The 25,715-nt window shown below is 37.0% G+C and overlaps 1 protein-coding gene across 1 annotated transcript; it reads left to right on the top strand.

Moving 5' to 3' along the window:
• The first annotated feature begins 1,863 nt into the window (after positions 1-1,863).
• On the top strand, positions 1,864-25,715 carry NGR-A19 (neuropeptide receptor A19). The gene is made up of 6 exons (XM_073083881.1): positions 1,864-2,569; positions 3,307-3,505; positions 10,018-10,086; positions 13,101-13,259; positions 16,575-16,662; positions 23,645-25,715. Exons 1-6 carry the CDS (start codon positions 1,920-1,922, stop codon positions 23,833-23,835), a joined length of 1,356 nt encoding a protein of 451 aa, XP_072939982.1. The 5' UTR covers positions 1,864-1,919; the 3' UTR covers positions 23,836-25,715.

Raw genomic sequence — 25,715 nt, forward strand, 5'->3', positions numbered from 1 at the left:
GGACTACCATGAGTTTACAAAAGTATTACTCCCTAGCGACTGCGTAAAATAAATGTATGAAAAATTGTACAGCGCCTCTGGTGGTTACTCGTAGAACTAAAATCCGTAGTGACGTAACTCGATACGTAAAAAACCTATCGAAATCAAATCGCTAGCGAATGTCATTATGATCTATTGCCATACAAATTCGGTCCCATGAGTCATTAATTTGACAGACGTTGTCAAGAAATACCGTAACGATAGTAGTTATGTTATTCACTAGCAAAATGACAATAGTTTTCTATTTACCATTTCTATAATGGCGTTTCTATGCCAACTCATGGTAATGCTACTTATAGTAACTCAACATTTTTCGTAACACACTTTATTACTTACGAGTAGTGTCTGGTGTGTTTCATTCAACGTATTATTTACTGCCTCTGTGATTAGCTTTTGACCGCATGCATACCGTACGAAATTATTTTGGTTGAATGTAAACATAAAATTGATTGAATTCCGTCTGTACTGATTCATTCTGAACCGGAACGTAAGTATGAGTGTTACGCGAATAGCTATCAATCTTATGTTTTAGTGTTCTACATAATACGTACTAGAAATAAAAAAGCTTTCAAATGTATGTGAAGTCTAACAAGTCGCACTTCGTCAGCGCGGTGGACTATGGCCTGATCCTTTTCATTCTGTGCGGAGATCCGTGCTCAGCATTGGGACAGTAATGGGTTGATGACTATATGATACATATTAATGGCAATTTATATTTGACAAGTAAACCTGCAAGTTGTAAAAAAGCGGTCACAGCCGAATAGTTGACCCTCACTCAGCCTCTGGATCGAGGGATCCGAGGTTCGAGCCCCGTACACGTACCTCTGATTTTTCGAAACATGTTGCTTTAACGACGAACAAATAAATGTGAAGGAATATGTCTACCAATAAGTGAAGTCTATTAATATGCACTTGTCACGCGTGGTAGACTATGACCTAATCCCTCTCATTCCGAGAGGAGACCCGTGCCCAGTAGAGGGACAGTAATGGATTGATGGCGAAAGCACCTAGGCCATTGTTTGTGTACCGACGAACATGCCTTATATAATCTTTCAGTACACAATGTTGATAATTGTTTTACTTATAATATACAAAGTAACTTTTGGAAGTCATATTCATTGGGGCGATATGAACCCAGCACGGCACCGGTACCGATAGAAAGGGGAAAAACCGGATGGACTCATGCATATGTTAATTTAATAATATAATATAAAAACATTAACTAAGATTAAAATTGCCACATAATCATCATTTAGCCTGTAAACGATAAAATAACCAACACTCAATATTGCAACAGTATGAATGCTGCACAACTGCGATATAGGAACCCAAGACGTCTGCCCCAAATCCAAATAAGACACTACTTAAGTTTTATCACAGGCGCGTTTACATTAAAACAAGTGCGTTAGATTTTTAGCGTTTAATATTCGGCGTGCTATAAATTATCCTGAACAGGGAACTTCCAGTCCAGTGTAAATAAAATGTCACGCATGTAACGTATGCGAGATCGCAGAAGCTGGTTCCTGTCGTCATAAACACCGCGAAATAACGACTGTTTTGGCTCGCATTGTTTATACGAAAGCTTTCACTTCTTGCGAGCAAATAACCGTTGCCCCTAAAAAATTATTGCCGGAATAGTACATCATACATACCTACTATTAAAAATTTACGACCGGTATCAAGTCGCAAGTTTCATTAAGATCGAAGACATTAATTTATCTAACGGACATTACCGAATCGTAAAGCAATACTAATATTTTAACGACTGAGCACCGAATATGTCATTATGTATGTTGTTTTTTGTTTCAGATGATTATGCTTCATACGATGAGGAAAGAGATAAATGTCTCGATTGGCGTATCAAAATAATGTAACACATAATGTTAGATGATTTGAAGACGGATTTTGAAAGTCATGAAACAACTGCATCGTATGAAAATTTGGAGTCAAATTACACGGTTTTCGACGAGGAATACGGCAACGGAACTGCATCACCTACCTCATGGTTGGACTACGAGAGTGTGTGTTCGCCCCTTGGCTCCTCGGAGGATTTCCTTTCGTCCCCCTTCTTTCAATCATGCGTTTTCATATTGTACTGTATAGTGTTCGTGGTAGCATTACTCGGAAATGGCCTAGTGTGTTTTGTGGTGCAAACGTCACCAAGAATGAAGACAGTGACGAACTATTTCATAGTGAACTTGGCCGTAGGTGATATTTTAATGACGCTGTTTTGCGTGCCGTTTTCCTTCGTATCTACGTTGGTACTACGGTACTGGCCGTTCGGTATAGTTATGTGTAAAGTAGTGAACTTTTCGCAAGCAGTGTCTGTGTTTGTGAGTGCATATACATTACTAGCGATATCAATAGACCGCTACATGGCCATAATGCGTCCACTCCGCCCTCGTTTGGGCAAGACTGCAGCGAAATTTGTAGTAGCTGGTGTTTGGGGTGGCGCTATGGCTACTGCTGCTCCGATACCTATTGTATCACAAATACAGAGGCCTACGGAGTGGCATCGTTTCTGCCAGGCGTAAGTAAGACTACTTTTTAATTATCGAATATTTGTTGTAGTTATACTATTTTCTGTTTTCTGCACCACAACTTTGTCTACTCAGGAAATATTTAACCTAATCTGGTAATTGTATTTAAAAATTTGGCTTACTGACAAGTTTTTCACTCTTACTCTCTCTACTCTTAGAGGTGGCTTTAGATTTCCTGGTGCCTAAAACGATAGACTGCTAACTCAAAAAAAAAAGCCAACAAAAAATATTTCGGTAAATAAAAAAATACCGCTATTTTCATACGAGCATCCTAGTCCAATAATTCTGTCAAAAAAGCAGTCGCGGTTACCTACTGATATTATTTGACTATTTTATTGACTTTAAAACTTTTCATAGTGACCTTTTTGTAGACGGATAGCCTAATTACTTGTGATTAAATGTTTGCGTGTAGAATATTAATTTTCATTACATACATTAACGAAATTCAATAAAAAGTATATTTGCTGAAAGGATCGTAATTAACTTGTTATAAAGGAGAACTAAATTAACAATTTCAGTCGGACTATACAAACGTTGCTAATATTATATACGAAATAATTTATAATATACTTCACAAAATAATTTTTGGCAAAGCATGAAAATTTAAATCACGATGAAGTCACTACCATTTTGTTGTTTAACAATATTATGTTTACTCTCTGAACGGTATATACCGTGCAGCGCTAATAAACCGATGAAGACGTTTCACAATATACCGTGTTTACAGAGATATTTGCCTCGAACAGTGGGAGCGGCCGCAGCAAAGCGAGCAGTACACGTGTGCGCTCATGGTGCTTCAGTTCGGGATCCCGTTGGGGGCGCTAGTGTGCACGTACGCGCGGATCGCCCACGTGGTGTGGGGCGGCCGACCGCCCGGCGAGGCGCAAACCGCGCGCGACTCGAGAATGCAACGCTCCAAGCGAAAGGTAGGTTTTGATTATTTTGACGCATAATTGGGTTGGAACTTTTTTCATAATATAGAAGTAGCGAATGAGAATGCAGTCCACATGATAGTAAGTAACAACGCGCCGCCAATGGTCATTTATAATCAACGCCGCATAAGATTAATCTTTCCTGAGGTCGGTGCGCGCTCATGGTGCTTAGTTCGGGATCCCGTTGGGGGATCCCGTTGGGGGCATTGACATCTGTAATCAACCCCAGATAAGATTAGTACTACGTGAGGTTGGCCACAGATGTGTTGCTATCCCTGATTACTAAGCTGAGACTCCTCGGATCACTGAAGCCAGCAGCAAGCAGTATTACTAACAGTATAAATCTAAACCCATAATATGTATCAGTATCACACAAAAATAACATGCTCGCAATTACGTACGCACGTCACAAAATCAAACTTACAGATTTTTTAAAAGTAGGTAATTGTACTACCCTAGTTACATTTAACACGCTCTACATTATGTTCACCTTCACGTGTTTGCATATATATTTTAGGTGTATCGGTATTTTTGAAATCCTGATCTGTTTATTTACTTTTGGAGCTGACTGTATCTACACGATACCCCGACTTAGAAGTATCAGGAGCGAAATCTTCCTAGACAAGGCATTCATTAGCACCTTATTATACCTAATTAGGATGCTTAGAAGCGGTCATGAAATCCTACTTAATGATATTAAACTGGGAGAACTGTAGTTTGAGGAGAATATTCTGAAGACTGTCTAGAATTTCTACAGTTAATCTTATTTTTATGTAATTTTATGCTTCATTAATTTACTGTATTCAATGTAATAATGTTGCTAGTGTTTATTTAAAGAAATCGAAAAATGGTTACACAGTTGTACCACGCGATGTACCACGCGTACCACCCGTACTACGAAAAGGTACTTAGGTATACCCATGGAACAGAAAAACCATGGGTATACCTATTTCTAGTGTGAAGCAATTCTTGCGTTACGATGAATGGGTACGGTTGATGACTATTGAGGATGGAGGATGGAGGATGATATACTCGAATGAGCCGACCATCTCAGTCTTCAGGGGTGGCAACGGATCCTTGATCTGATTCAGGTAGAGCCCTTATTCTATACTAGTTTTTGCCCGCGGCTTCGCCCGCGTTTAAAAGAAAATACAATTTTGACATACTAACATATATAAAACTGAAAATTTGTACCTTCATTGGAATGGCAGTGGCGCCATCTGGCGAAAAGTGGTCGTACCTTCGTGGGCTCATGGACAACAACTTTGCTAAAGATCATAACTTGATCAAATGCATAGTTTACGATTCAATTCTTACTAATATCGATTAATCTATCTTAGATCGCCATCCCTACTTCCCGTAGGATTTCCGGGATAAAAACTATCCTATGTCCTTTCTCGGGTCTCAGATTATCTTTGTACAAAATTTCATTAAAATCGGTTCAGTGGTTTAGGCGTGAAGAAGAGACAACCAGACAGACAGACAGACAGACAGACAGACAGAGTTACTTTCGGATTTGTAATATTAGTAAGGATAAAGTCTAATACAGATGGCCATAGGCAGCCGACAATTTACTTGATATATGATACAATGCTTCCCCGTTTCCTTAATTGATAAAAAATGGATTTCAGGCTTGTTTACTATTTAACACGTTCAGTGCGTGCCTGGCACATTTCGACCCCTCTCTATGCTTGCGGGTCGTGCGGACGAACAAAATTATATCTTTCTCGCTGGTGCGGCACGATTATTTGTGGAAATCGCGACAGGCATTTTTGCACGTTCCTTGGTTTATATTCTTGGGTTTCAAGGTCATTTTCACAATGTAAATAAAATGCGTACACCATGTTTTTGCAAAGTTAAAACGGTTTCTATCCTACTCTCAGGGGACCAAATTACGGCCGTCCGTCCGTACTGGTGGAAAGATCTTTGGAGGTACATTTAAACCCACCGCCGCACCAGGAGAAAGTTTATCATTTTGTTTGCCGCAGCTAACGTGTTAATTGTGGTTCGACTCCGGCGGCACCACCGCCACACCTATTTCTGCCTAATAACAGCAGTGTTAGGCGCTGCTGTGTTTCGTTTTGAAGGGTGTGGTAAGGGAGACATACTTTTTCAATGCGTTCCAGCTTAGTCCTCAAGAGTAGCAGCGCACTTACCATCAGGTGGACTGAATGCTCGTCTGATACTCCTATATTATAAAAAAAATACTTCGTATCACAATAATATGCTATTACATATATTAACATCCGACAGTTACTAATAGATAACTTGGCGAAAGCTCAAAATACTAACAACCACTCATCACAGACATCTTAACATTTCATCTTATTTACAAGTCTGTTGAGTTAAAATCTAAATGGTTTGATTTCCGGTCGTGTGGGGATCGAAGTTGTTTTTAATAAACTCTAATATACATGTAACGGTTCATACTATTAATATCACTGCTAGGCCTCCTCACAAAATGAGAAGGATTAGCCCATAAACTCGATTACTACACTTGAGGCAGCTATCTTAGTTTAAAGGTGGTAAAATTCTCTGTGGTTCGACTCCGGCGGTACCAGCGCCAAACCTATTTCTGCCTAATAACAGAATTGTTAAGAGCTGCTGTGTTCCGGTTTGAAGAATGTGGTAAGGGAGACATACTTTTCCGAGGAATTCCAGTTTAGTCTTCAGGAGTAGCGGCGTATCCGTGACTGATCTCAGGATGGAATCTAATCTTATCTGGGATTGATTACACATGTGCATGGACGGCAGTGACTTGCCATCACTTTGACTGCATGTTCGTTTGCAACTTCAATGTTAAAATAAATCTCACATAAAATCTTAAATAACACAAGTACTTGCTTATTTTTTAATAAGCTTTTATTTATGTAGATTACGGTTAGGTTTTGTTGTAAGTGCCATGCTTTGACAGGCCGGTAATTTAAATACCCTTTCATGAAGTGTTATAATGAGAGGCTAGCTGAAACACGATGTTTTGAAATTTAAATTGTATCGGAATTTTCGGCATCTATTAAATATTCGGCTGAAACGGTAACCGACACCAAAACTTTTGTTTTCAAGTGAAAAGTGAAAAGTCATTTTTTTATATTCCTAAATACGTTTTGTTACCTTTGTATAGTCCGCGCCAAACTGCTAGTCCGCTCTGAAGTTTTTGCGACCTGTAGTAGTAGTTGTGTAGTCATACAATTTGCTATGGTGACGCGATTCATTTCTATATTCAGAGCGGACTAGCAGTTTTACGCGGACTATAATAAATTAAGCTATTTAACTAAGAGATTAAACAAATAAATGTAAGGATATATTTTCATTACAATACTTTTTAGTTAATTTATGTTAATAAAGAGTCTATTTAATTGCTAGTGTGGAGCAATGTAGCGGGAAACTATATAAAAAGAAAAGGATATTATATGTTTCTTAGAAAAATAGGATCTCATGGAATGAATTGTCAGAGAAAATAAAGAATGGAGTTGTAATTGAATCTTTTATTTATAATATTTCACGAATAATAAGCTTACATAAAGCCAAACTAAACTATTATTTAAAAGAATAAACAATTCTATTATAAATTCAGACCATCTGTTCTCTTTGAAGCCAGTCACTTAATCTGGATTTATCCGGAATAACTCGATGGCGTAAATACAACCAGCGTTCTAAATAAAATGTCACTCTTACTTGACTACAAAGCTAGGTTGCAAGAATGTTGGAAATATTGTTATAACGTCTTAGATACAATTATCTGGGACACAGTAAACAAAACCGGATGCGATGGATTCTTATCGCAGCTAGCATAATGTTTGTTTTTGTTTCATTTTTCTACCTGGCTTTTTCTTTTTACTTTGTTTGCTGTGGATCAGTTCATTAATAGTGTAATTTTATTCATAAGATTCCGTGATTAAAGTAGATTATACACACATTATCAACAAATGTGATCTATACTCCTTTACTAACGTTTTTGAAGAGTATGATAACGTAAGTGAGTTTGACATGTAACCATATGGTAGTAGTATACCGAACACATAGATTAGTAAAGATTACTCACTCCTAACAAGAAAATGTACCCAGTTTTGAGAATTGAAATAGTTGCGTAAAAAAGTTTTGCCACGTCTCCGTACTAAAATGTCCCTAAAATATTTGAAATTATTATTATAAATTATTTTTTTTATTATGTAAATTACGCAGTATTAGTTATTTATTCGTAAATTTTCTCTAAAAATGTTTTTATTTGTCAAGAATTCAAAAAAAATAACTTACTATAATAAGCCATTTGCGGCTTCATTCAATTTCAAGGCGGTGAAGTATCTTTACTAATCTATGACCGAACATAGTAATAATATGGTAATAAGTACCAATTGGTAATAAATTGTTCTGAAACATATGTCAAACTTCAATATGGTATCCGTGTGGATCCGGATGAAAGATTTTTTATTGATTTTGTGTAAGGACTTACTGTTCCGAGACGTTCCAGCTTAGTCCTCAAGGGTAGCGGCGCATCTGTGACCGACCTCAGGTAGGAACATCTAATCTTATCTGGGATTGATTACATATGTCCATGGGTAGCAGTACCGGGTAGTAGTATCAGGTGGACTGCATGCCCGTCTGCTACTCCTATATAATTAAAAACAAAAAGATTTTGTATGTAAATTTAACAATGTCCGCTGGACAACCCTGTTTTTAATCTATTTAGTTCAAATATAGTTCAAATATATTTTAGTGCGGTGGCTACGTTATTCGAATGCGGGCAGGATTTCTTTGAAGTTAGTTCTGTATCAAACCGACATCTAAGGCCGCAGGCGACTATTAATATCAGATTTAAAAAGTTGAAGCATCTAGTTCTAGTCGAGGTCACACTTTGATGTGGGGTCCGCCAGGAAAAAGGGTCCTAGAAATAGCATGATCAACAAGTTTATTAACTTACTTTTCTAATTTTGTAACACGCATTTATTATAAGAAACCTTTTTAGTATACATTGTTTGTAATCTTTATTACTGGCTATATATAGAATGATTTAATCTTAAGTTTTAATCTTAAGTCACCGAACAATAGTGACTTAAGATAAAAACAGAACTGAATAAAAATATAATCTAGCTGAAAAAATATTTTTATTGATATACTCTGCAAATATAATTCTTCATAACTACAGCACTCTTTTAGCAGTTCTTTTTCCCAAAACTTCATTGCAAAATTGCAATGATGCGACAAATACGTGATATTTAAAACAAAAACAAAAGTTTCAACAAACACTCGCATATAAGAAATATAGTATATAAGCTTCGATCACTAAGTTCCTATTAGTGATCGAAGTATATAAGGTACAAAGTTGCGCGTGTAAAACGCTTTTTCCTTACGTGATGCTTTCTGCCATTCACCTCTTACCGTAAGCCGAAAGGAACTTCGGTCTTATAAACAACGCAGTACAAATAAATAAGGATAAGCACATGAAAAATGATGTTCATGATATGAAATATTTACTAACTGTTGTTTAGCACGATCAAAAATTATTAGATATTGTGGATTTCGTATGGTGGTCTGTTTAATAAATAGGAACCCTCTTTGGTAGATTGTAGAATTTGTATTTAGACTCCATAGGCTCCATCAGCAAACCTTTTTCTGCTTGATATATCTACTTAAGTGTTAAACGCTGTTGTGGTTCGGTTTGAAGGGTGTGGTAAGTGAAACATATGTATCTGAGGCATTCCAACTTATACATCAGAGTATCAACGCACCTATGGCTAACCTCAAATAGGAATTAAATCTTAGCTGGAGTTGATTACAGAGGCAATTGAGGCAGGAGCCACTTACCTTCTTTTTTTTATTTTCGAGGGGGTAACCTTCAAAAGGTACCCGACGACGTGGGAGCGACGCCGGGTTATGTGGGATTTTTACCGCACTAAAACCCACCCGGTGGCCGTCCTCAGCGCTTGTTGGAGAATTCCGGGATCTCCGACGGAACACAACCGGAGTCCTCCAAGCGCGATGCCCGGATCGGGCTCTGCCCTGGGGTAGCGTTCGCTCCTCTCAAAACATCTGGTGATTACGACGGAATGCGACCACACATACCGCCGTGCTTCCCGGGGTAGCATACTGGACGGTTCGAGAGGAGTCACTTACCTACCATCAGCATGCTTCTTTGCTACTTCAATAATATAAAAAATGTTAAACAAACAAACAAACAAACAAACGCTTTCTGCACTCACAGCCCCACACTAGGATTCCCTGTGTCGTGGGTGCCATGGACACACACATAGACAAATACACCCAGACCCAGAAACAGAAATCTAAATTCATCATTCAGATATCTGTCTGGCCGGGATCGAACCCGGGACCCATTGCGCGTCAGACCGGTATGGTGACCGCTCCCCCACGCGGGTCGTCAAAGTAGGGAAAATTTAAAAGTATGTATGGTATTGGGGCTATAGTAGTCGAAGTAGGTACATATACGAGTAGTTTTTTAATATTTTATTATATTTTTTTGTAAGTATATTAAATGTTACTTTTTGTTTCAGATGATCAAAATGATGGTCACCGTGGTCGCCGTCTTCACGATATGTTGGCTGCCACTTAATATATTTATTGCAAGTATTTATTAATAGTTAATTTATTTTATCATCGATATAATTGGCTGAAAGATCAAAATTTTACAATTTGTAGGAAAAAATAGATAGATTGATTGAACAGGTGTCAGAGATTGATCTTCAAAAATCTTTTAGGTTTAAAAAGTGCTTATCTAGATTTGATACTTATAAATTTAGACCTATCGTAAGTATGCCCGGGCATTTACAAAAGGGTGTTAATTAGCGAAAAATAAATATTTGTAGAATAACTCGTTAAGTATAGAATTTGGAGAAAAACTGGTAATATCTTTGTACATTGACCCCACATAACAAAGTAAGGGCTACGCCCGTTGCCCATGTCAACAAACCAATGTAGTTTTAGTTTTAGTACCTAAGTTGAACACGGAAATTGTAAGATATATTAGACTCACGGAACATATGAAGACACGTGATCTGGTTATAATGCCGGGATTGTATTCACCTCCGTTACGATTTTCAATTTCTACGAAGAACTTTAGTCTCGATCTTTGTGTGAAAGTTCAAATTGGTTTAGTTGTTTTCTATATACATAATTAGTACAGCCAAATTAATAAATGAAATACCTACTTCAATTTTGAAAGTGTTAGAACCCTTTGTGGTTCCACTCCGGCGGAACCACCGTTACACCTATTTCTGCCTATTAACAGTAGTGTCAAACGCTGCTGTGTGCTTTGAAGGTAAGGGAAACATACTTTTCCTACGTTCCAGCTTAGTCCTCAGGGGTAGCGGCGCATCTGTGGCCGACCTCAGGTAGGAATATCTAATTCTATCTGGGGTTGATTACAAATGTCCATGGGCGGTAGTAGCCACTTACCATCAGGTGGACTGTATGCTCGTCTGTTACTCCTATATTATAAAAAATGTAAGTTTTGAGATTTAAATGAACTTCAGACGGCATTAGCGCTGTGATTTGTAGGCGTTAGAGGCGGCAAAAGGCCAGCAAAAAAATCATAAGATAAAAAATAAATACATAATCTACATTACTTCTATTTTCAATATAACCTTAAGCAGTCATGTTTCTTTTATATAAATCACAAAGTTTTTGTAAAAAAATACTATTGTTCTTAAAAAAAAATTGCAACCTTACGTCTTCCCGGCAAATTACGCCTCTATATAGTATATCACTCAGACCGAACTCAGTTTCGATTGATGTTCGAAGAGACGTGCCAAAATCTGGAAAAAAAATGGATATTTTGTTCTGATTTCATCAGGATTCATAGCCTTCTTTTATCATTTGCCCCGTTTACGTGTCCACTTTATATTTCGTTACCTGTTTCGTGTTTTCATCATGTTCCCTTAAATCCAGCTTATTACTTAAATCCCCAATTAAATTGGAATAAATTTAGATAAGGTACTTACTTGGAACATGGAAAACTAAATTATACTCATTTATGACTTCGTTGTAGCTTTCTTATTTACGGTGTATTTTTTATATATTACCTAAATTGATTCTCGGTTCTCTTACTTTTTTACCTGGTACGCCCATTCTTTTCATTTCATTCTTTGGTACGCCCTATAGCCAAACGGCTCGAAGGATTTTTATATAAGAGGTATTATTAGATTCAGTTAAAAATTGTGTGAGTGACATGCTCTACATTTTTGAGTAGTTGTGTGTTCTAGTTATTTTAAAGCTTACTTTTTAGTTCCAAGCTTTACAAACATAGCTTACATTAAAATATTTAGAGCCTTACCTAATACTTCTGAGAAAGTTACGTAGTCAGCGCCCACATTTGCGCTATTATTTGCGAAGAAAACGAGCCCAAGTTTCGGCAATTCATTGTAATTACTTAAACGTCGTATAGACAGGCGGGTAAAAATAGATTTTATTATCGCAAAAGCTAGTTCGTCATCTGACTATAAGAAATCATAAAATGTTTTATGTCGGGGTGAGGCAAGGGTAGTCTCAAGGGTTTTGCGAGGAAGTACGTGAGGTTACAGGAGGTATGTTTGTAGGGAAACATGGGTTTAGTAATCTCTCATATTATAGCAACGCACGGCACGTAGCACGGAGTTGTAAACGAGCGAAGTTTGTACCTTAAGTTTAAGGTCTGAAATATTGCGTTTAATAATGCGACTAAATTGCGAAAATAAAATAACAAAGTAAAATGACTTTAGTACAAATTTAAATTTGTGGCTGATTTAGAAAATATGAGAAGGAGCAGAAATTTATTCAAGTAGGTAAATTTCATCAGAATTTAAAAATGTATTATGTTATAAACTAAATAACTAAATAGACCTTGAGAATTTATGACCCACGCTCGAAAGAGTGGCATACAATAAGGAAAATAGTAAACAATAGAAAATGTATACGTTTGCTTAACCAAATAAATCAGAAACTTTCATATGTTGCGACGGCGGGTCGAATGACGCCTCCCATAGCCTTTTTTAACCCAACAATTTTATGAAAAGATTTACTATAAGGAAAATAGTAGACAATAGAAAATGTTTACGTTTGCTTAACCAAATAAATCACTTCATATGTTTAGGGCGGCGGGTCGAATGACGCCTCCCATAGCCTTTTTTAACCCACCAATTTTATGAAAAGATTTACAATAAGGAAAATAGTAGACAAAAGAAAATTTATACGTTTGCTTAACCAAATAAATCACTTCATATGTTTAGGGCGGCGGGTCGAATGACGCCTCCCACTCCTTTTTTAACCCACCATTTTTATGAAAAGATTGTGCACACAATTGTTTTTAATCTATTAAAATGAATTCAAGCCTAAATTCTTTACATTAATTTCGCCCCTGCCAAACAGGAGATGAGAAATAAACCAAGGAAAAGGGGGACTGTACCGATAACGATCTATACCGCAATAGAAAGTATTTTTAAAGATGAGACATAAGAAGTTATCAAAAATAAAACAGAATTATCATAAAATAAGTAAAAAATATATATATTTCGTTTTTAGTGGCTCCTTATAAATCATTATAAAAAAGCCCCCAAATATTTGTAGTATACAAATGAAATATTAAATCTTACTTTTCATTTAGATGCTGTGGACACTTCACGAACAAGATGAAAGCTGGGCGAAGTGGCCGGGGATGCCATACGTGTGGTTCGCGAGCCACTGGCTGGCCATGTCGCACACTTGCTACAACCCTATCATATACTGCTACATGAATACGCGGTACCGGCGAGGATTCAAACAGGTAGGAACTAGCTATTTCTGTCTAATAACAATGTTAAGCGCTTCCCGATGGTTCCCGATTCCCTACCACACCATCCACTTTTCCGAAGCTTTGTCTGCGGCCGACCTGAGGAAGAACTCTAACTTGCATTGTATGTGCGGTATGTGTAATCAAAAAGATGTATTGTCAATGAGCGGTAGTAGATACTCACCATCACGTAGATAATATAAAAATAACAATTTCATAATATAAAAAGTTAATTGTGAAAATATGAACAGATATAATATGAATGTAACACATTTCTCCAGTGTTGATTGCTAAGGTTTCCCAATTTAGTCCCGATATTTATTACTAATCATAATTTGTATATATCTAGGGTGACTAGGTTCGACTGGGTCTATGATTATTTGCTATTCACAACCTTGGTAAATACCATTGAATAGTATAGAAACGTGATAAAAAGTAAAAAAGGTAAAATTACCAAAGAAGTCGTAAAATCTACATGAAAAAAATACACCCTTCACCCAGTTTTCTAACCGACAGCCTAAATGACGATCAACTTTGATGTCTGTAACTTCGCTCCTTATTTTATCTTTATAAGAAGTTGCTGAAAAACAGGATTAGAAAAACTTGACTGATTTTGGCCAACGATAGCGAAAAAGTTTTTTTGAAGTGACTGTGAAATCTTCGCCCTAGTTTGATTTGGCCACACAATTAGCAAGCGCGTATATTCGAAGAACTAGCGATTTTAAATATTGTGTTAATGATGGTAAATATAGTAGGTATGTTAAAATTAAAATAAAGCTCTGTAATTTGTTTTCATTTTACGTACGGAACCCTAAGTATGCGAGAGTGTCTCGTACTTGGTGGTTTTTTATTATTTCGGTATCATTCTAATTATGTTATTACGAAATCAACATTATGATATGTTTTAACTATAACTTTCTTATGTGTAAAATTCATGTCCCATTTTTACTTCAAAAACTTCCAATATATATATAATATTATTACAAAATAGGAAAAGACATGTGAATATTACATCTATTTTCCTTAAAGAACCCGTGGGGTTCAATTCGTACCAACAAAGTTCTTTGGTGAAAATGCGGATGTGAAGCAAGATTTCTCGGAAAATTCAAGTCGATGAAATCCTCGGAATATAATCATAGGAGATTGCGAGCCTTTTGCTAAAATGTTTGTCAATATTGTATCTTTGTGACAACAGCGCTTTACGTTTTATGTAAGTTTTAGTAAATTTCAGATTATCAAATATGTATGAAATAACTACGCATATAACTCTACTTTGAAGTGAGAAGTTATTAGCCGTTGTGGTTTGAAATTCGATGAAATGACACTGAAAAGAGACAAACCCACATATGTATTGTATTTACCCTTTGAGAGACTGAGATAGAATACATACAGCAATTCGTATAAAGCTCCCGTGTCAACTGACGTAGCGCAACAATATAGATCGCTCTTTGAATACATTCGCCTATATATTAACGAAATCACAATTATTGGAGCAGAGTTGTTGTTGTCAAATTGAATTGTCCCGAAGTTTAGGTTTCTGGAAGTTTCTCTTCTACGTGCGTGTTAAATGCACACCGCTACACTTATGATCCACGTTATACTAAGATTGTACGAGATCCTGTATAGTGCTTAAGGCCTCAATGATGGCCAGGGTTGTCACCCGTACATTTATGATATTTTTGAAAATTTTATTTTGTGTTATAGAATAATAATATAGTAAGCAACGTACTATATTATTGGTGGTATTAGAAGGTGGTAGAACCCTTTGTGGTTCGACTCCGGCGGCACCACCGCCACACCTATTTTTACCTATTAACAGCAGTGTTAGGCGCTGCTGTGTTCCGGTTTGAAGGGTGTGGTAAGGGAGACAGACTTTTCCGAGGAGTTCCAGCTTAGTCCTCAGGGGTGGTGGCGCATCTGTGGCCGACTTCAGGTAGGAATATCTAATCCTATCTGGGGTTGATTACAGATGTCCATGGGCGGCAGTAGCCACTTACCATCAGGTGGACTGCATGCTCGTCTGCTACTCTTATATTATAAAAAAAACTATATCTTTATCGATAATTCAGATGTCGAGAAATCCTGAAATCGCTTGTTGAGCAACAGGAAAGGTTTATTGTAGGGTAAACTGTGTTCTACAAGAATATGTCGGCGAATAAAGAAATATTGTTATAGTAATAGTCTTGTTTTAGCCGAATCAGTATTATCATACTGATTCGGCGAAATTAAGGTTGGCAGAAAGAAAGTTTTGATTTACATATATTATAGTGAGTTGACGACAACAAATAAATATTACAAGTTATTAGTTATATCCTGGATTTTGTAAGGCATGTTTTTGGAATAAATATTCCTAATAAAGGTGGCAACCCTAAGCATGGCCTTGTGTTCAATTCGACACTCGCTACAGCTTCCGATGACATTATGTGCCAATCTAAATTTCAGATTTTTTCCTTAAATTGTTATTTTATTTTCTTCCTAAATCTGAAATTTAAATAGAGGCGGTGATTGAAATTGGTTTACAAATATTTAGAGTATGCACTGCTAGATATAGTCGGGGGTGATAGATTTCCGGAAAACTGTTAATTAAACGTACTACTAGTAGTTTCGCAGAAACATACCACATTGTTTAAACCATATCAAATATTTGAGGTACCGTAGAGTAGAGAAATGTCAAATATATTTTCTTAAATATACAGGAATATACCGCCTTACTTAGATACTCACCGGACATGGTTGTTTCGGTGAGTATCAGAATAGGATACAAAGAGAGGAGACGGCCCAGTGCCATTACTGCGGACACGACGAGGACTCCGCACGGCACACGCTGCAGTACTGCCCAGCTTGGGAGTCGCAGCGGCGGATCCTCGTCGAAAAAGTGGACTCCGGTTGCGTACCTTTGGAGATCCCGGAGCCCTCTACGCGATAAAAATCCCACATAACCCGGAGTCGCTCCCACGTTGTCGGGTACTTTTTGAAGGTTTCCCCCTCGATAACAAAAAAAAAGGTAGATAAGTACATACGTCGTTACGTAAAGTACGTAACCCAATTCGTTAATTGGGTTACGTACTTTGGAAAGAACCTAGATTACAAATAGTTATATAAAAAGCTATGTTGAATACATCTCCAATCTCCATAATCCTCCCAGCAAAAAATGTGATTGAAATAAGTACAGCTGATAAATGGCCTGCACAGAGAAGCAGATGTGCTCGGCGTTTTTCTTAGAGATGTAAGCACGGTGAACATTTAAGCGTATTTGTGTGTAAGAATTACTGTTGTTAATTAATGTTGTTAATGATTTTTTTGCTTTAGGCCTTGGGCTGCCTGTTGCGGAATCGCCTGAATCAGCCAAATCGATCTTGTCAACGTTCGAGCTTGTGCGACGGAATTCCAATGTCTGGTAAGGGACACACACACGCATGTACATGCACACACACAAAAGCGCGCGCATGCCCATGCACATGCGTGGTCACACAAACATCCACATACACGCATCCACATGCTTTCACACGTAAATATCAAACACGCATAAGAGAGTCTCTTGCATGTCTCTTGCACATGCATGCACAGCACACACACATAAGCGCGCGCATGCACACAAAAACACATGCGTGCGCACAATTCACACATACACAGGCATGTGCGTGAATTAATGTTACTCACACGCGCGTGTACGTACATGCATATACATACGTGGACATTAACATATACGCCATAGAGAAGTAAAGATTACTCACTCCCAATAAGAAAATGTAACCAGTTTTGACAATTGAAATTGACACTGTCATCTATTTTCGTGTTTGAAAAATATTAAAAAATAACATTTTTAAACCATTTACGAATGAAACGATATTTTTCCGCACTTTTTCTTCGATTTCGTGTTTTTGCACCACTTAACTGCGCACGTCGGCATTGTTCCGCGTAAATTACACCATGACAGCCATTAAATGGCTGACAGAATTGTTAGCCGTTTAAGCCATTTAATGGCTTCCTTCAATTACAAGGCGGTGAGATATGCAGGCACATACACACAAACACGGACATATAAATACAAAAAAGACAATTTTAATAACGTATCTTATAAAATTATTATAAGATTTTCATTAAATAACTTCGCCTGGAATTCCACTAATAGAAACAAATTACATACTCTATCCCAATATAGTTAGATACATCTTTGAATTCAATTTCCTTCATACTGCACGAGGATCATTTTTCTCGTAGTCTCCATATTTTCTGTCTGTCAATTTTTCTTTTCGTAATATATTTTTCATTATGGACGAGAAAATAAGCTTACATATCATCCCCTATAACATCCCCGCGGGCATGTTTCTGCACTTTATGTTTATTGATAATAAAATAAACATGTTTGTATTTTAAATCGAAATATATTATTTTTAAGCAAAGGTTGTTTTTATGATAAAGGAACAACAGTAGGTACTTAAAACACTATAAACTTCAAATAATTTTAAAACATGAGATATTAACTATGGAAATACGAACAATGAATTAGAGTGAAACTTAATATGCAGTTATAGCCTTGATGGTTGAGATTCCTGTCAATCGGGGGGTGTAGAGGTTCAAATCCCAGCCATTTTTTCTAAGTTATGTGCGTGTTAGAAATTAATTATCAATTGCTATAACGGTGAAGGAAACCATCGTTAGGCAACCTAAGAGTCTAAAAAGCGCCTAAGAGTCCAAAAAATCTCAAATGTATGTAAAGTATTAAAGAATCAAAGTATAAATGTTATAAGTAAAAATAATATATTGAAAGGTGTCTCAAAAATGACCCAGTTTTAACCAAAATCCTTTAAGATTTATTATATTTTTGATAAAATACAAGTATAAAATACTGCAGTCGGCCATCTTGTCTGAAGCGCTAATCGGGGCGCGAATGACATCAAGTTTGGGAATGTCACTGAATTGCTTGAAGTTTTGTATGGGATGTTCTAGTATGACGTTACCGACGAACGCCATGACACCCGCGAGCGTTTTCGCGCTTCAAAATAGCTATAAAAATATACTATTGTTTTCGTTAATACTAAATATATTGCTGAATTAATTACGATTTTTGGAATCAGTAGACTTCTTCTAAAATGTACGTGTAAGTACATTTTAGAAGAAGTTTTCAAAATTTATCAACATGCCTATTATAAGTTGACGACGATTAGAAATGTAATACCAACATTCTTTTGTTACCAAATAATTGATATCATTTAACGTTAAAATATTTTGATAGCATATTTCTGCCACTTCAAAAAGGGTTAGCTATTACACAGAAAGCTTACAACACTTAATAACTTTGGGTAACAAAGTATGCAAATTAAGTATCAAACAAGGGGAGGACAAACAATAAACGGTCTTAAGTGGTTATTAAAGTAAGTGAAGCCTGATACAACTTGAACTTTTAAGTCAATCAAAGGCCCTTCTGTTTTACTAAAAGGGCTTGAGTAAATACCGCTCGTAACTTACACCAATCCTAACTAATATTATTAATGCGACAGAGAGATTGTTTGAATATTTTAACTAATATTATAAATGCGAAAGGTTTTGATGCCTTAATTACTTAATACTTGCATGCAGTCCACCCGATGGTAAGTGGATACTGTCGTTCATGGACATCTGTAATCAACCTCAGGTAAGATTAGAATTCATATCCAAAGTCGACGCCGCTACCCCTGAGGATTTAGCTGGAATGTCTCGAAAAACTATGTCCCCCCACACCCTCCAAACCACAATACAGCGTTTAACTCAGCTGTTGTTAAGCAAAAGTATGTGGGTGGCGGTGGTACAGTCTAACCACTGAGAGTTCTACCACCTCAATTCAGGTGGTCTGCAGGTGTTTGCTTCTCCAATCTTATAAAAGTATATATGAAATATTTTACACAAATGTTACAGATGATATGAGATGTCAGATGATGAGCTTTTCTCGAATGCCTTTTCTTATTCGGATATGTACGAGTGTCGAATATGTATGTAGGTATGTGTGTATGTATGTATGTCGAGAATAATTGCCCCCGAAGAAACTTCGATGCTTAGGTGGGATTTGTTTTAATTGAACGTTTATCTTTTAAATAATCTAATTTCCTCCGGGCGCAAAAAGGGATCTTGTTTCGCACAACCCCTTTTAAATTCCTATCGAATGGCTTCTAAACGCCCTTCAAACAACATAAATCCCGGGAAACCCCGGAATTATACTGGTGTTTGAAGGGCGTTTCCCGGGAAGAATCGATAGTATCTCAATGGCTCAGTGTGTGGTAAGAAATGACATAAGGGTGCTGACACTGCACATGACCCATGAGGAAATTTTTTCTGTAACTTATCCACGTTAACCCGTTACTATTCGACTGTTGGAAACGAGGGTCGTTTCAGAGTAAGAAGGGTTAGGGAAAATTAATATGCATTAGTTTACCACGTTCGCAAAATATGGGATGGCAGGCAGACCTTTAAACATTTTTTTAAAGTTCTTTCTGGATTGTACAATTTTCTAACTAAGCTTTTCTTTGTCAAATGTTAATTAGGTGTTTGTAATACACACAAAATATCGAAAAACTTGGACTTTGTGCCTGGGATTTGAATTTGATCTATCAAATAAAAGGTCATATTTGTAACCACAAGATTATAACTGCTCCACTAGACTTTCATGTTTCACTAGATTAGGCTGTTTCTCACATGTATCGCGCTATACAAGTTTTTCATATTCTAGACACGTTGATTTAATCCATCAACTCTATTTCGGCTATCGCATTTATCAAGTATGTCATGTTACTTGAAGGGTGGTTCTGGGGTGCCGGATACGGGCCGACATGAGCGAAGGATGAGGGCGGCCCTTATGGGACCAGGCAGAAGTATTCCCCTGTTTATGATTTTATACTTATATTTTCGTGGAATTGAAACATTTTACTATGTTAAGATAAGACGGTTTTATTTTTATACCAGGTTGCATCAGGAAGACGGTATTGTTTTTTGAGCGCATGTCAGTGTGTGTGTATGTGTGCTGTGTATGAGTGTATGTATGTGCTATGTATATCTCATTCTTTGGCCAATATTTAAAGGATTTTAACTTATATAGTATCGTTGGATTCGTTTAAATTGTGGGAATGACATAGGTTATTTATGATTTGTTATAAACAGGGTGCCTGCAGTCTACAAATAAAAAAACAGAGGGTGAGGACGTGGCAATATTCATGTCCATTGGTGACCGTGACCAGTCGCGAATTTACTTTGTGTGGATGAAACACAATATACTATGAAATAATCATAATTCAAATAAATTTCTGGTTGATAACAACAGCGGATTCCATTCTAAGCTTGTGTTGTTTTGAAAAGTATGGCTTACCACACCTCCCTTAGGAGACAAAACACAAACACGATGCGTTCCAATTTAGTAGTATATACAGACATATTGTATGTAGGTTAAGGGTGCGTTCACACAGACCTACTAGGAGAGGAGAGCAGATTTTTATCACGTTGTAAACAGAGTTTTGAGTACCTAATTGTATTAAGTTTTATTTTTGCATGTGCAATTATTTTGTCACTAAGAATGCTTCAACGCGCTTCGTGTGAAATAATAAGAGGAGCCGATCGGCTTCGATTGCGAGTGCATCCGCTTTCAGATCTTTACCAGCCGGTTTATGTGAAATAGTTGGCGGTTCCGCTCCGGTCAATTTCAAGCGTATACCATCGGCTGTAGGTGAAACGAAAAATGCGGGCCGAACCTCTCCGGGCCAGTCCGTGTGAACGGAGGGTCCGTTAACTGAATAGACGGTCCGACTCTCGAGTGATGTTCTAATTGCCCTAAGGGAACTAAACTGATACGACATGTTTATCTAGGTAATAGGGTGTGTCATTCAGACACATCTCAAAGATCTTTTACAGAAATCCATTGTAGCATTGTCACTACGCGCACAGAGTATGACGGACTCAGAATAATGATAAGTGTAGAGCGAGCATAGTAGGGTACGGACAGTAGGCGTAGGTAAGAACAGCAATTAGCGCCCGTATTAATATTCAATCTATACAAATATTATCTACCAAAGATCGAATTTTCACGTTTTCTAGTGTGATGTAATTGTCAAATGACGATATTTGGTAAGTTTAATGGCGGTACAACCCTTTGTGATTTGACTCCGGCAGCACCACTACTACTATATCTGTCTCTAACAGCAATGTTCTGCGCTACTGTGCTCATCCGAAGCATTCCAATGTAGGTCTCAAGGACAGAAGCGCACCTGTGTGTGACATCAGGTAGGAATCTCATTTTATCTAGGGTGGATTACAGATGTCCATGGGCGGCAGTAGACACTTACCATCACGTGGCTCGTCTGCTACCCTTATATTATAAAAAAGGGCTAAAATTGGATAGATTGATTATTGATACTGGGCGTAAAGTAACTGTTATTGATAAAGTGATAGTTATACTTATAATAATAAAACTTCAAAGCAAAACAACAAATCAAATAAATGTGAGAAAAATATTTTTTTGAAAACGGGCGTTGATTCTTGATTGATTGAAGGTTTACGTCAAGTGGAATGTCGTCCCACGTCAAAGAAAACTTAGAAGAAAATAAAAGCTTATTTTTCCAAAAGTGTTTTCACGTTTATTTGATTTTCTAGTATAGAACTTGTCTAGGACTATTGTGTCTTAGAACTCGTCTAGACATATTCAGCCAGTTGGATACATTTTGGTTTCTTTCTCTGTAGTTATGAAATTCAAGTGGTAAATGCGAGTATCATTATCATAGAAGTTACTGATGCATAGACATAATCATTGTACTGATGTACGAAAAACTTCAAGTCAATTATAAATCAGGAAGTGAATAAACAAAAATATTTTGGTGACCCTACCTGAGCATCCCGATCTGATTAAATTGAAAATACCATTTTTAACACGACTTTTTTGCCAGTTTTTTTTTATTTAGTTGTACTGTTTAGTCAGATTTGAATACTCGCGGAAAATCGGCGGCGACGAATATGTAAACGTCGCGCACGAGTACATCACCGAGTGTTTGTGGCAAAAGCCGAGTACACCCGATTGAAATTTACTCGTACTCGCGCTTATTCGTCAATACTCGACTAAGTATGTAAGCACACAAAGATTTCCATTATAACAAAAACTTTTCAGAGTGAGTAAACACGAAGTACCTATATTTTGATGTAATAAGCCCATGGAAAAAGCGATAAAAGAAATCAAATTATTGTTGAAAAGTTGTAAAATGTAATTCTTCCGCGCGTTTCTGCCTGTCGTAAACAATTTGCGCATATTAAGGGCTCCTCTTGTCTCCGCACTCTTGTATCACACGATGCAAAGTTATTTGCGAAATTGAAAATAACGTAATATACCGAAACTACACAGATACATTGTGCAATATTATATATAAAACTTGAATACTACCTATATTACCTTTTTTTTTGTTTACGAGGGGGAAACCTTCAAAAGGTACCCGACGACGTGGGGGCGACGCCGGGTTATGTGGGATTTTTACCGCACTAAAACCCCCCCGATGGTCGTCCTCAACGATTGTTGGAGAACTCCGGGATCTCCGAGGGAACACTGCATATTACAAATTAAGCGAATATTTAGAAAACTAAACTACGAAAAAAATAAAAAAATAATGATATAAATGAACAAAGAAATAAATAGATACTAATTAAATTAAATAATGTTGTAAATCTGATATCAATGTTTAATTGTTAATATAAATCGGCCGCTCTCATATTCGTTGCTACACTCATTGTGGGTTATGTGTTCCTAGAATTGTAAATGATTTTTATAGAATTGTAAATGTTCCTAGATTACACAGATGTATTCAAGTCAATTCTGGTACCTACCTTTAATATGTTTAAAATTGTTCATACATACTTGAAGAGTTGTTAACAGGTTTTTCAACACATATTTTTTTCTGAGTAGGTATGTACTTGTTCATATTTCATCACACTGTTGTACAACCCACGTCGTAAGAGGAAATTTAGGGTCTGGACCCCTCCTTAGCATAGGCGATAAAGATTCTTTAAACAACCATTTCTTATTCTTTAATTAACCGTTTCGTTTTCGCCGACAAATTTTAGAGACATTTAGAGACAATTTTTTGCTACGAACTCTTAAAACCATTATCATTATGCATTCGTGTTTTATAAAAATACTTTGGATGGATAAGTAAATACGTGGATAAGTTAACACATATCTTAACGGGAGGATGAATCACACATTGTTTAGTGTGTCATTTCCTGAAGTAGGTATATTAAGAGGCATATTTGCTCAATAAAAAGTTTGGCAGCATTATTATCCATTTTGACATAGAGAAAACCATTACGAGTAATTTGTCAAGAAACTCGCATAAACTTTTCACATATTCTTGGTTTACGATTTTTGTTTTGTGCAGAGTTGGTCGGCGCGAACGGGATCTTCCGACGAGGGACGACGAGTAGCTGTACTAGTCGACTGCAACGGGCTGCGACGAGTTCGTCATCCGCGTCGGTTCGACGAGGCTGTCTGACGAACGCAACTTCGACGATGCGGACAAACAGCGGCCCGCCGGTTCGCGCGCTGTCTGTGCGCACACATTTTCATTGAGATTAAGTTGTATCCAATGACACGACGATATTATTAATTATTTAATTGTGTCTAGATTGTGTGCAGAACGGTATACGGCTTTATATAAATGATTATCTGGATCTACCAGCTCTGTTTTTGTACACTGATATATTTTTGTGTGCGTTAATGGCACAGGTTATCCAAAGCGGGAACAGCAAATACTTGACTAAAGGAAGGATTTCTATAGTTTTATGGAAATGGGCGATAAGACATATTTGTTTAGTATATTTTATTGTATATAATTAAGTATTTCCTACACCGAAGAACTGGATTTGAAACTTAGTGCTGCCACAGAGTTAAAAAGTGGACCAGACATAGGAACGAAGCTAAGACAAGGAATAAATAATACAGATGAAATAGAGCTAAGCGTAACATTTGATTAGCCGCGTGGCGGAGTTGTCACCATACTGGTCTGACGCGCAGTGAGTTCTGGGTTCGATCCCTGGCCAGACATCTGAATGGTGAATTTGGATGTTTTTTCTGGGTATAATTATTAGTGTTTTCATCTTTGTGTGTATCCATGGCACCCACGACACGGAATCCTAGTGTGGGGCTGTGAGTGTAGCAAGCGTCTCTTTGTTTATGTGCCACAGATAGATATAAAACAGCTTTGTATTATTCCATTCGCCATTCTCAGAGTGAAATATTGGCTTTTACTAGTGGCTGTATCTATGTATCAATAGGATAAGGGATGGGGTCTACTTTGCACGTTAATGCAGTTTCGAATCCGTTTGAAAGCTTTCAGCTCTTAATGTGAAATACTATCCTTTGAAGAATTAAACTTTGTGTCCAGCTTACAGCCATATCATAAGAATATTTAAATTTTGCGGAAATATCGTTCATTTCTGAGGTTAAACACATACGAATGCCTGCGTTACTACGTCACATCGTGAAATGAATTATTACAGTTCTCCCCTTACCGATTAAAATATTGTTGAAGAAGAGGCGCGAACGCAGAAAATACGGGGTCCATCAACTTTATTTTTATCTTGAATAGTAAAAATTACTATTTTTCACGAGTTCACGACTGTTATGATGCACGCTGATTTCCACGACACGATATCGTTTCGTGACACGACGTCGCTATTTGTCACGACTCACACACTGATTCACTGTTTACTGACATCGTATTGTATATATGGTATTTATGTATCTACTTTATCTGATAATGAACCTAGTCCATACTGGACATCTGTGAGTCTACGGTAATAAAAAATATCCAAAACTTTGGAGGACAAAGATTTCATGCGAAAACTGTGTAGCGTACAAAAAAATAAGTGACCCTTACCATGAGTTCTCAAAACATCCCACAATTTTACGATACGTTTACTCAATCCATTATTCTGTTCCGCTTGCTTCAGTAGACTGAGTAAAGGTAACAATAAGTAAGTGATCAAGTCTTTTTGTTTGCCTCACATCTTCGTTAAAGATGAGAGACAAAACATTTTGTCAATTTGTCAATTTAGACATTTAACACTGATTGGAATTTGTATGGGCAAATACGTAAACAAATACCAAAATAGTATTGAAACCTAAAAACTCATGGTAAGGGTACTGATCCAGAGGATTTATGGCAGCCCTAATACTGTATTTGAGGTATTACAATGCGAAGCCCCAATATTGTAACTGACGAACTATGTAAATTAGTACATGTAAACTATAAACAGCTGCTGTTCCCAATGTAAAGTACATTAAAATCGTTTAATAAGGATTACATTCAGCACTCTTAATCCGTTGGTGTTCTAAACGTGGAAAATTCTATGTAATTCGCTCTCTATTGTAAATTTATTAATTTATCCGTGTAAACACTTTATATCTGTTCATAATGTAAATGTTTATTAAAGTATATGGACTTATTA

This window comes from Epargyreus clarus, unplaced genomic scaffold (genome assembly GCF_041222505.1).
Source record: "Epargyreus clarus isolate Ecla_fem2 unplaced genomic scaffold, WU_Ecla_fem_2.2 ptg000019l, whole genome shotgun sequence".
NCBI classification, from domain to species: Eukaryota; Metazoa; Arthropoda; class Insecta; order Lepidoptera; family Hesperiidae; genus Epargyreus; species Epargyreus clarus.

Bases quoted from the DNA above. Each gene is read 5' to 3' on its own strand.
- NGR-A19 (XM_073083881.1), top strand. From the start codon at position 1,920: ATGTTAGATGATTTGAAGACGGATTTTGAAAGTCATGAAACAACTGCA. The intron at 3,506-10,017 runs GTAGGTTTTGAT...TTTTTGTTTCAG, and splicing joins TGCAACGCTCCAAGCGAAAG to ATGATCAAAATGATGGTCAC. The intron at 16,663-23,644 runs GTAAGGGACACA...TGTTTTGTGCAG, and splicing joins CGACGGAATTCCAATGTCTG to AGTTGGTCGGCGCGAACGGG.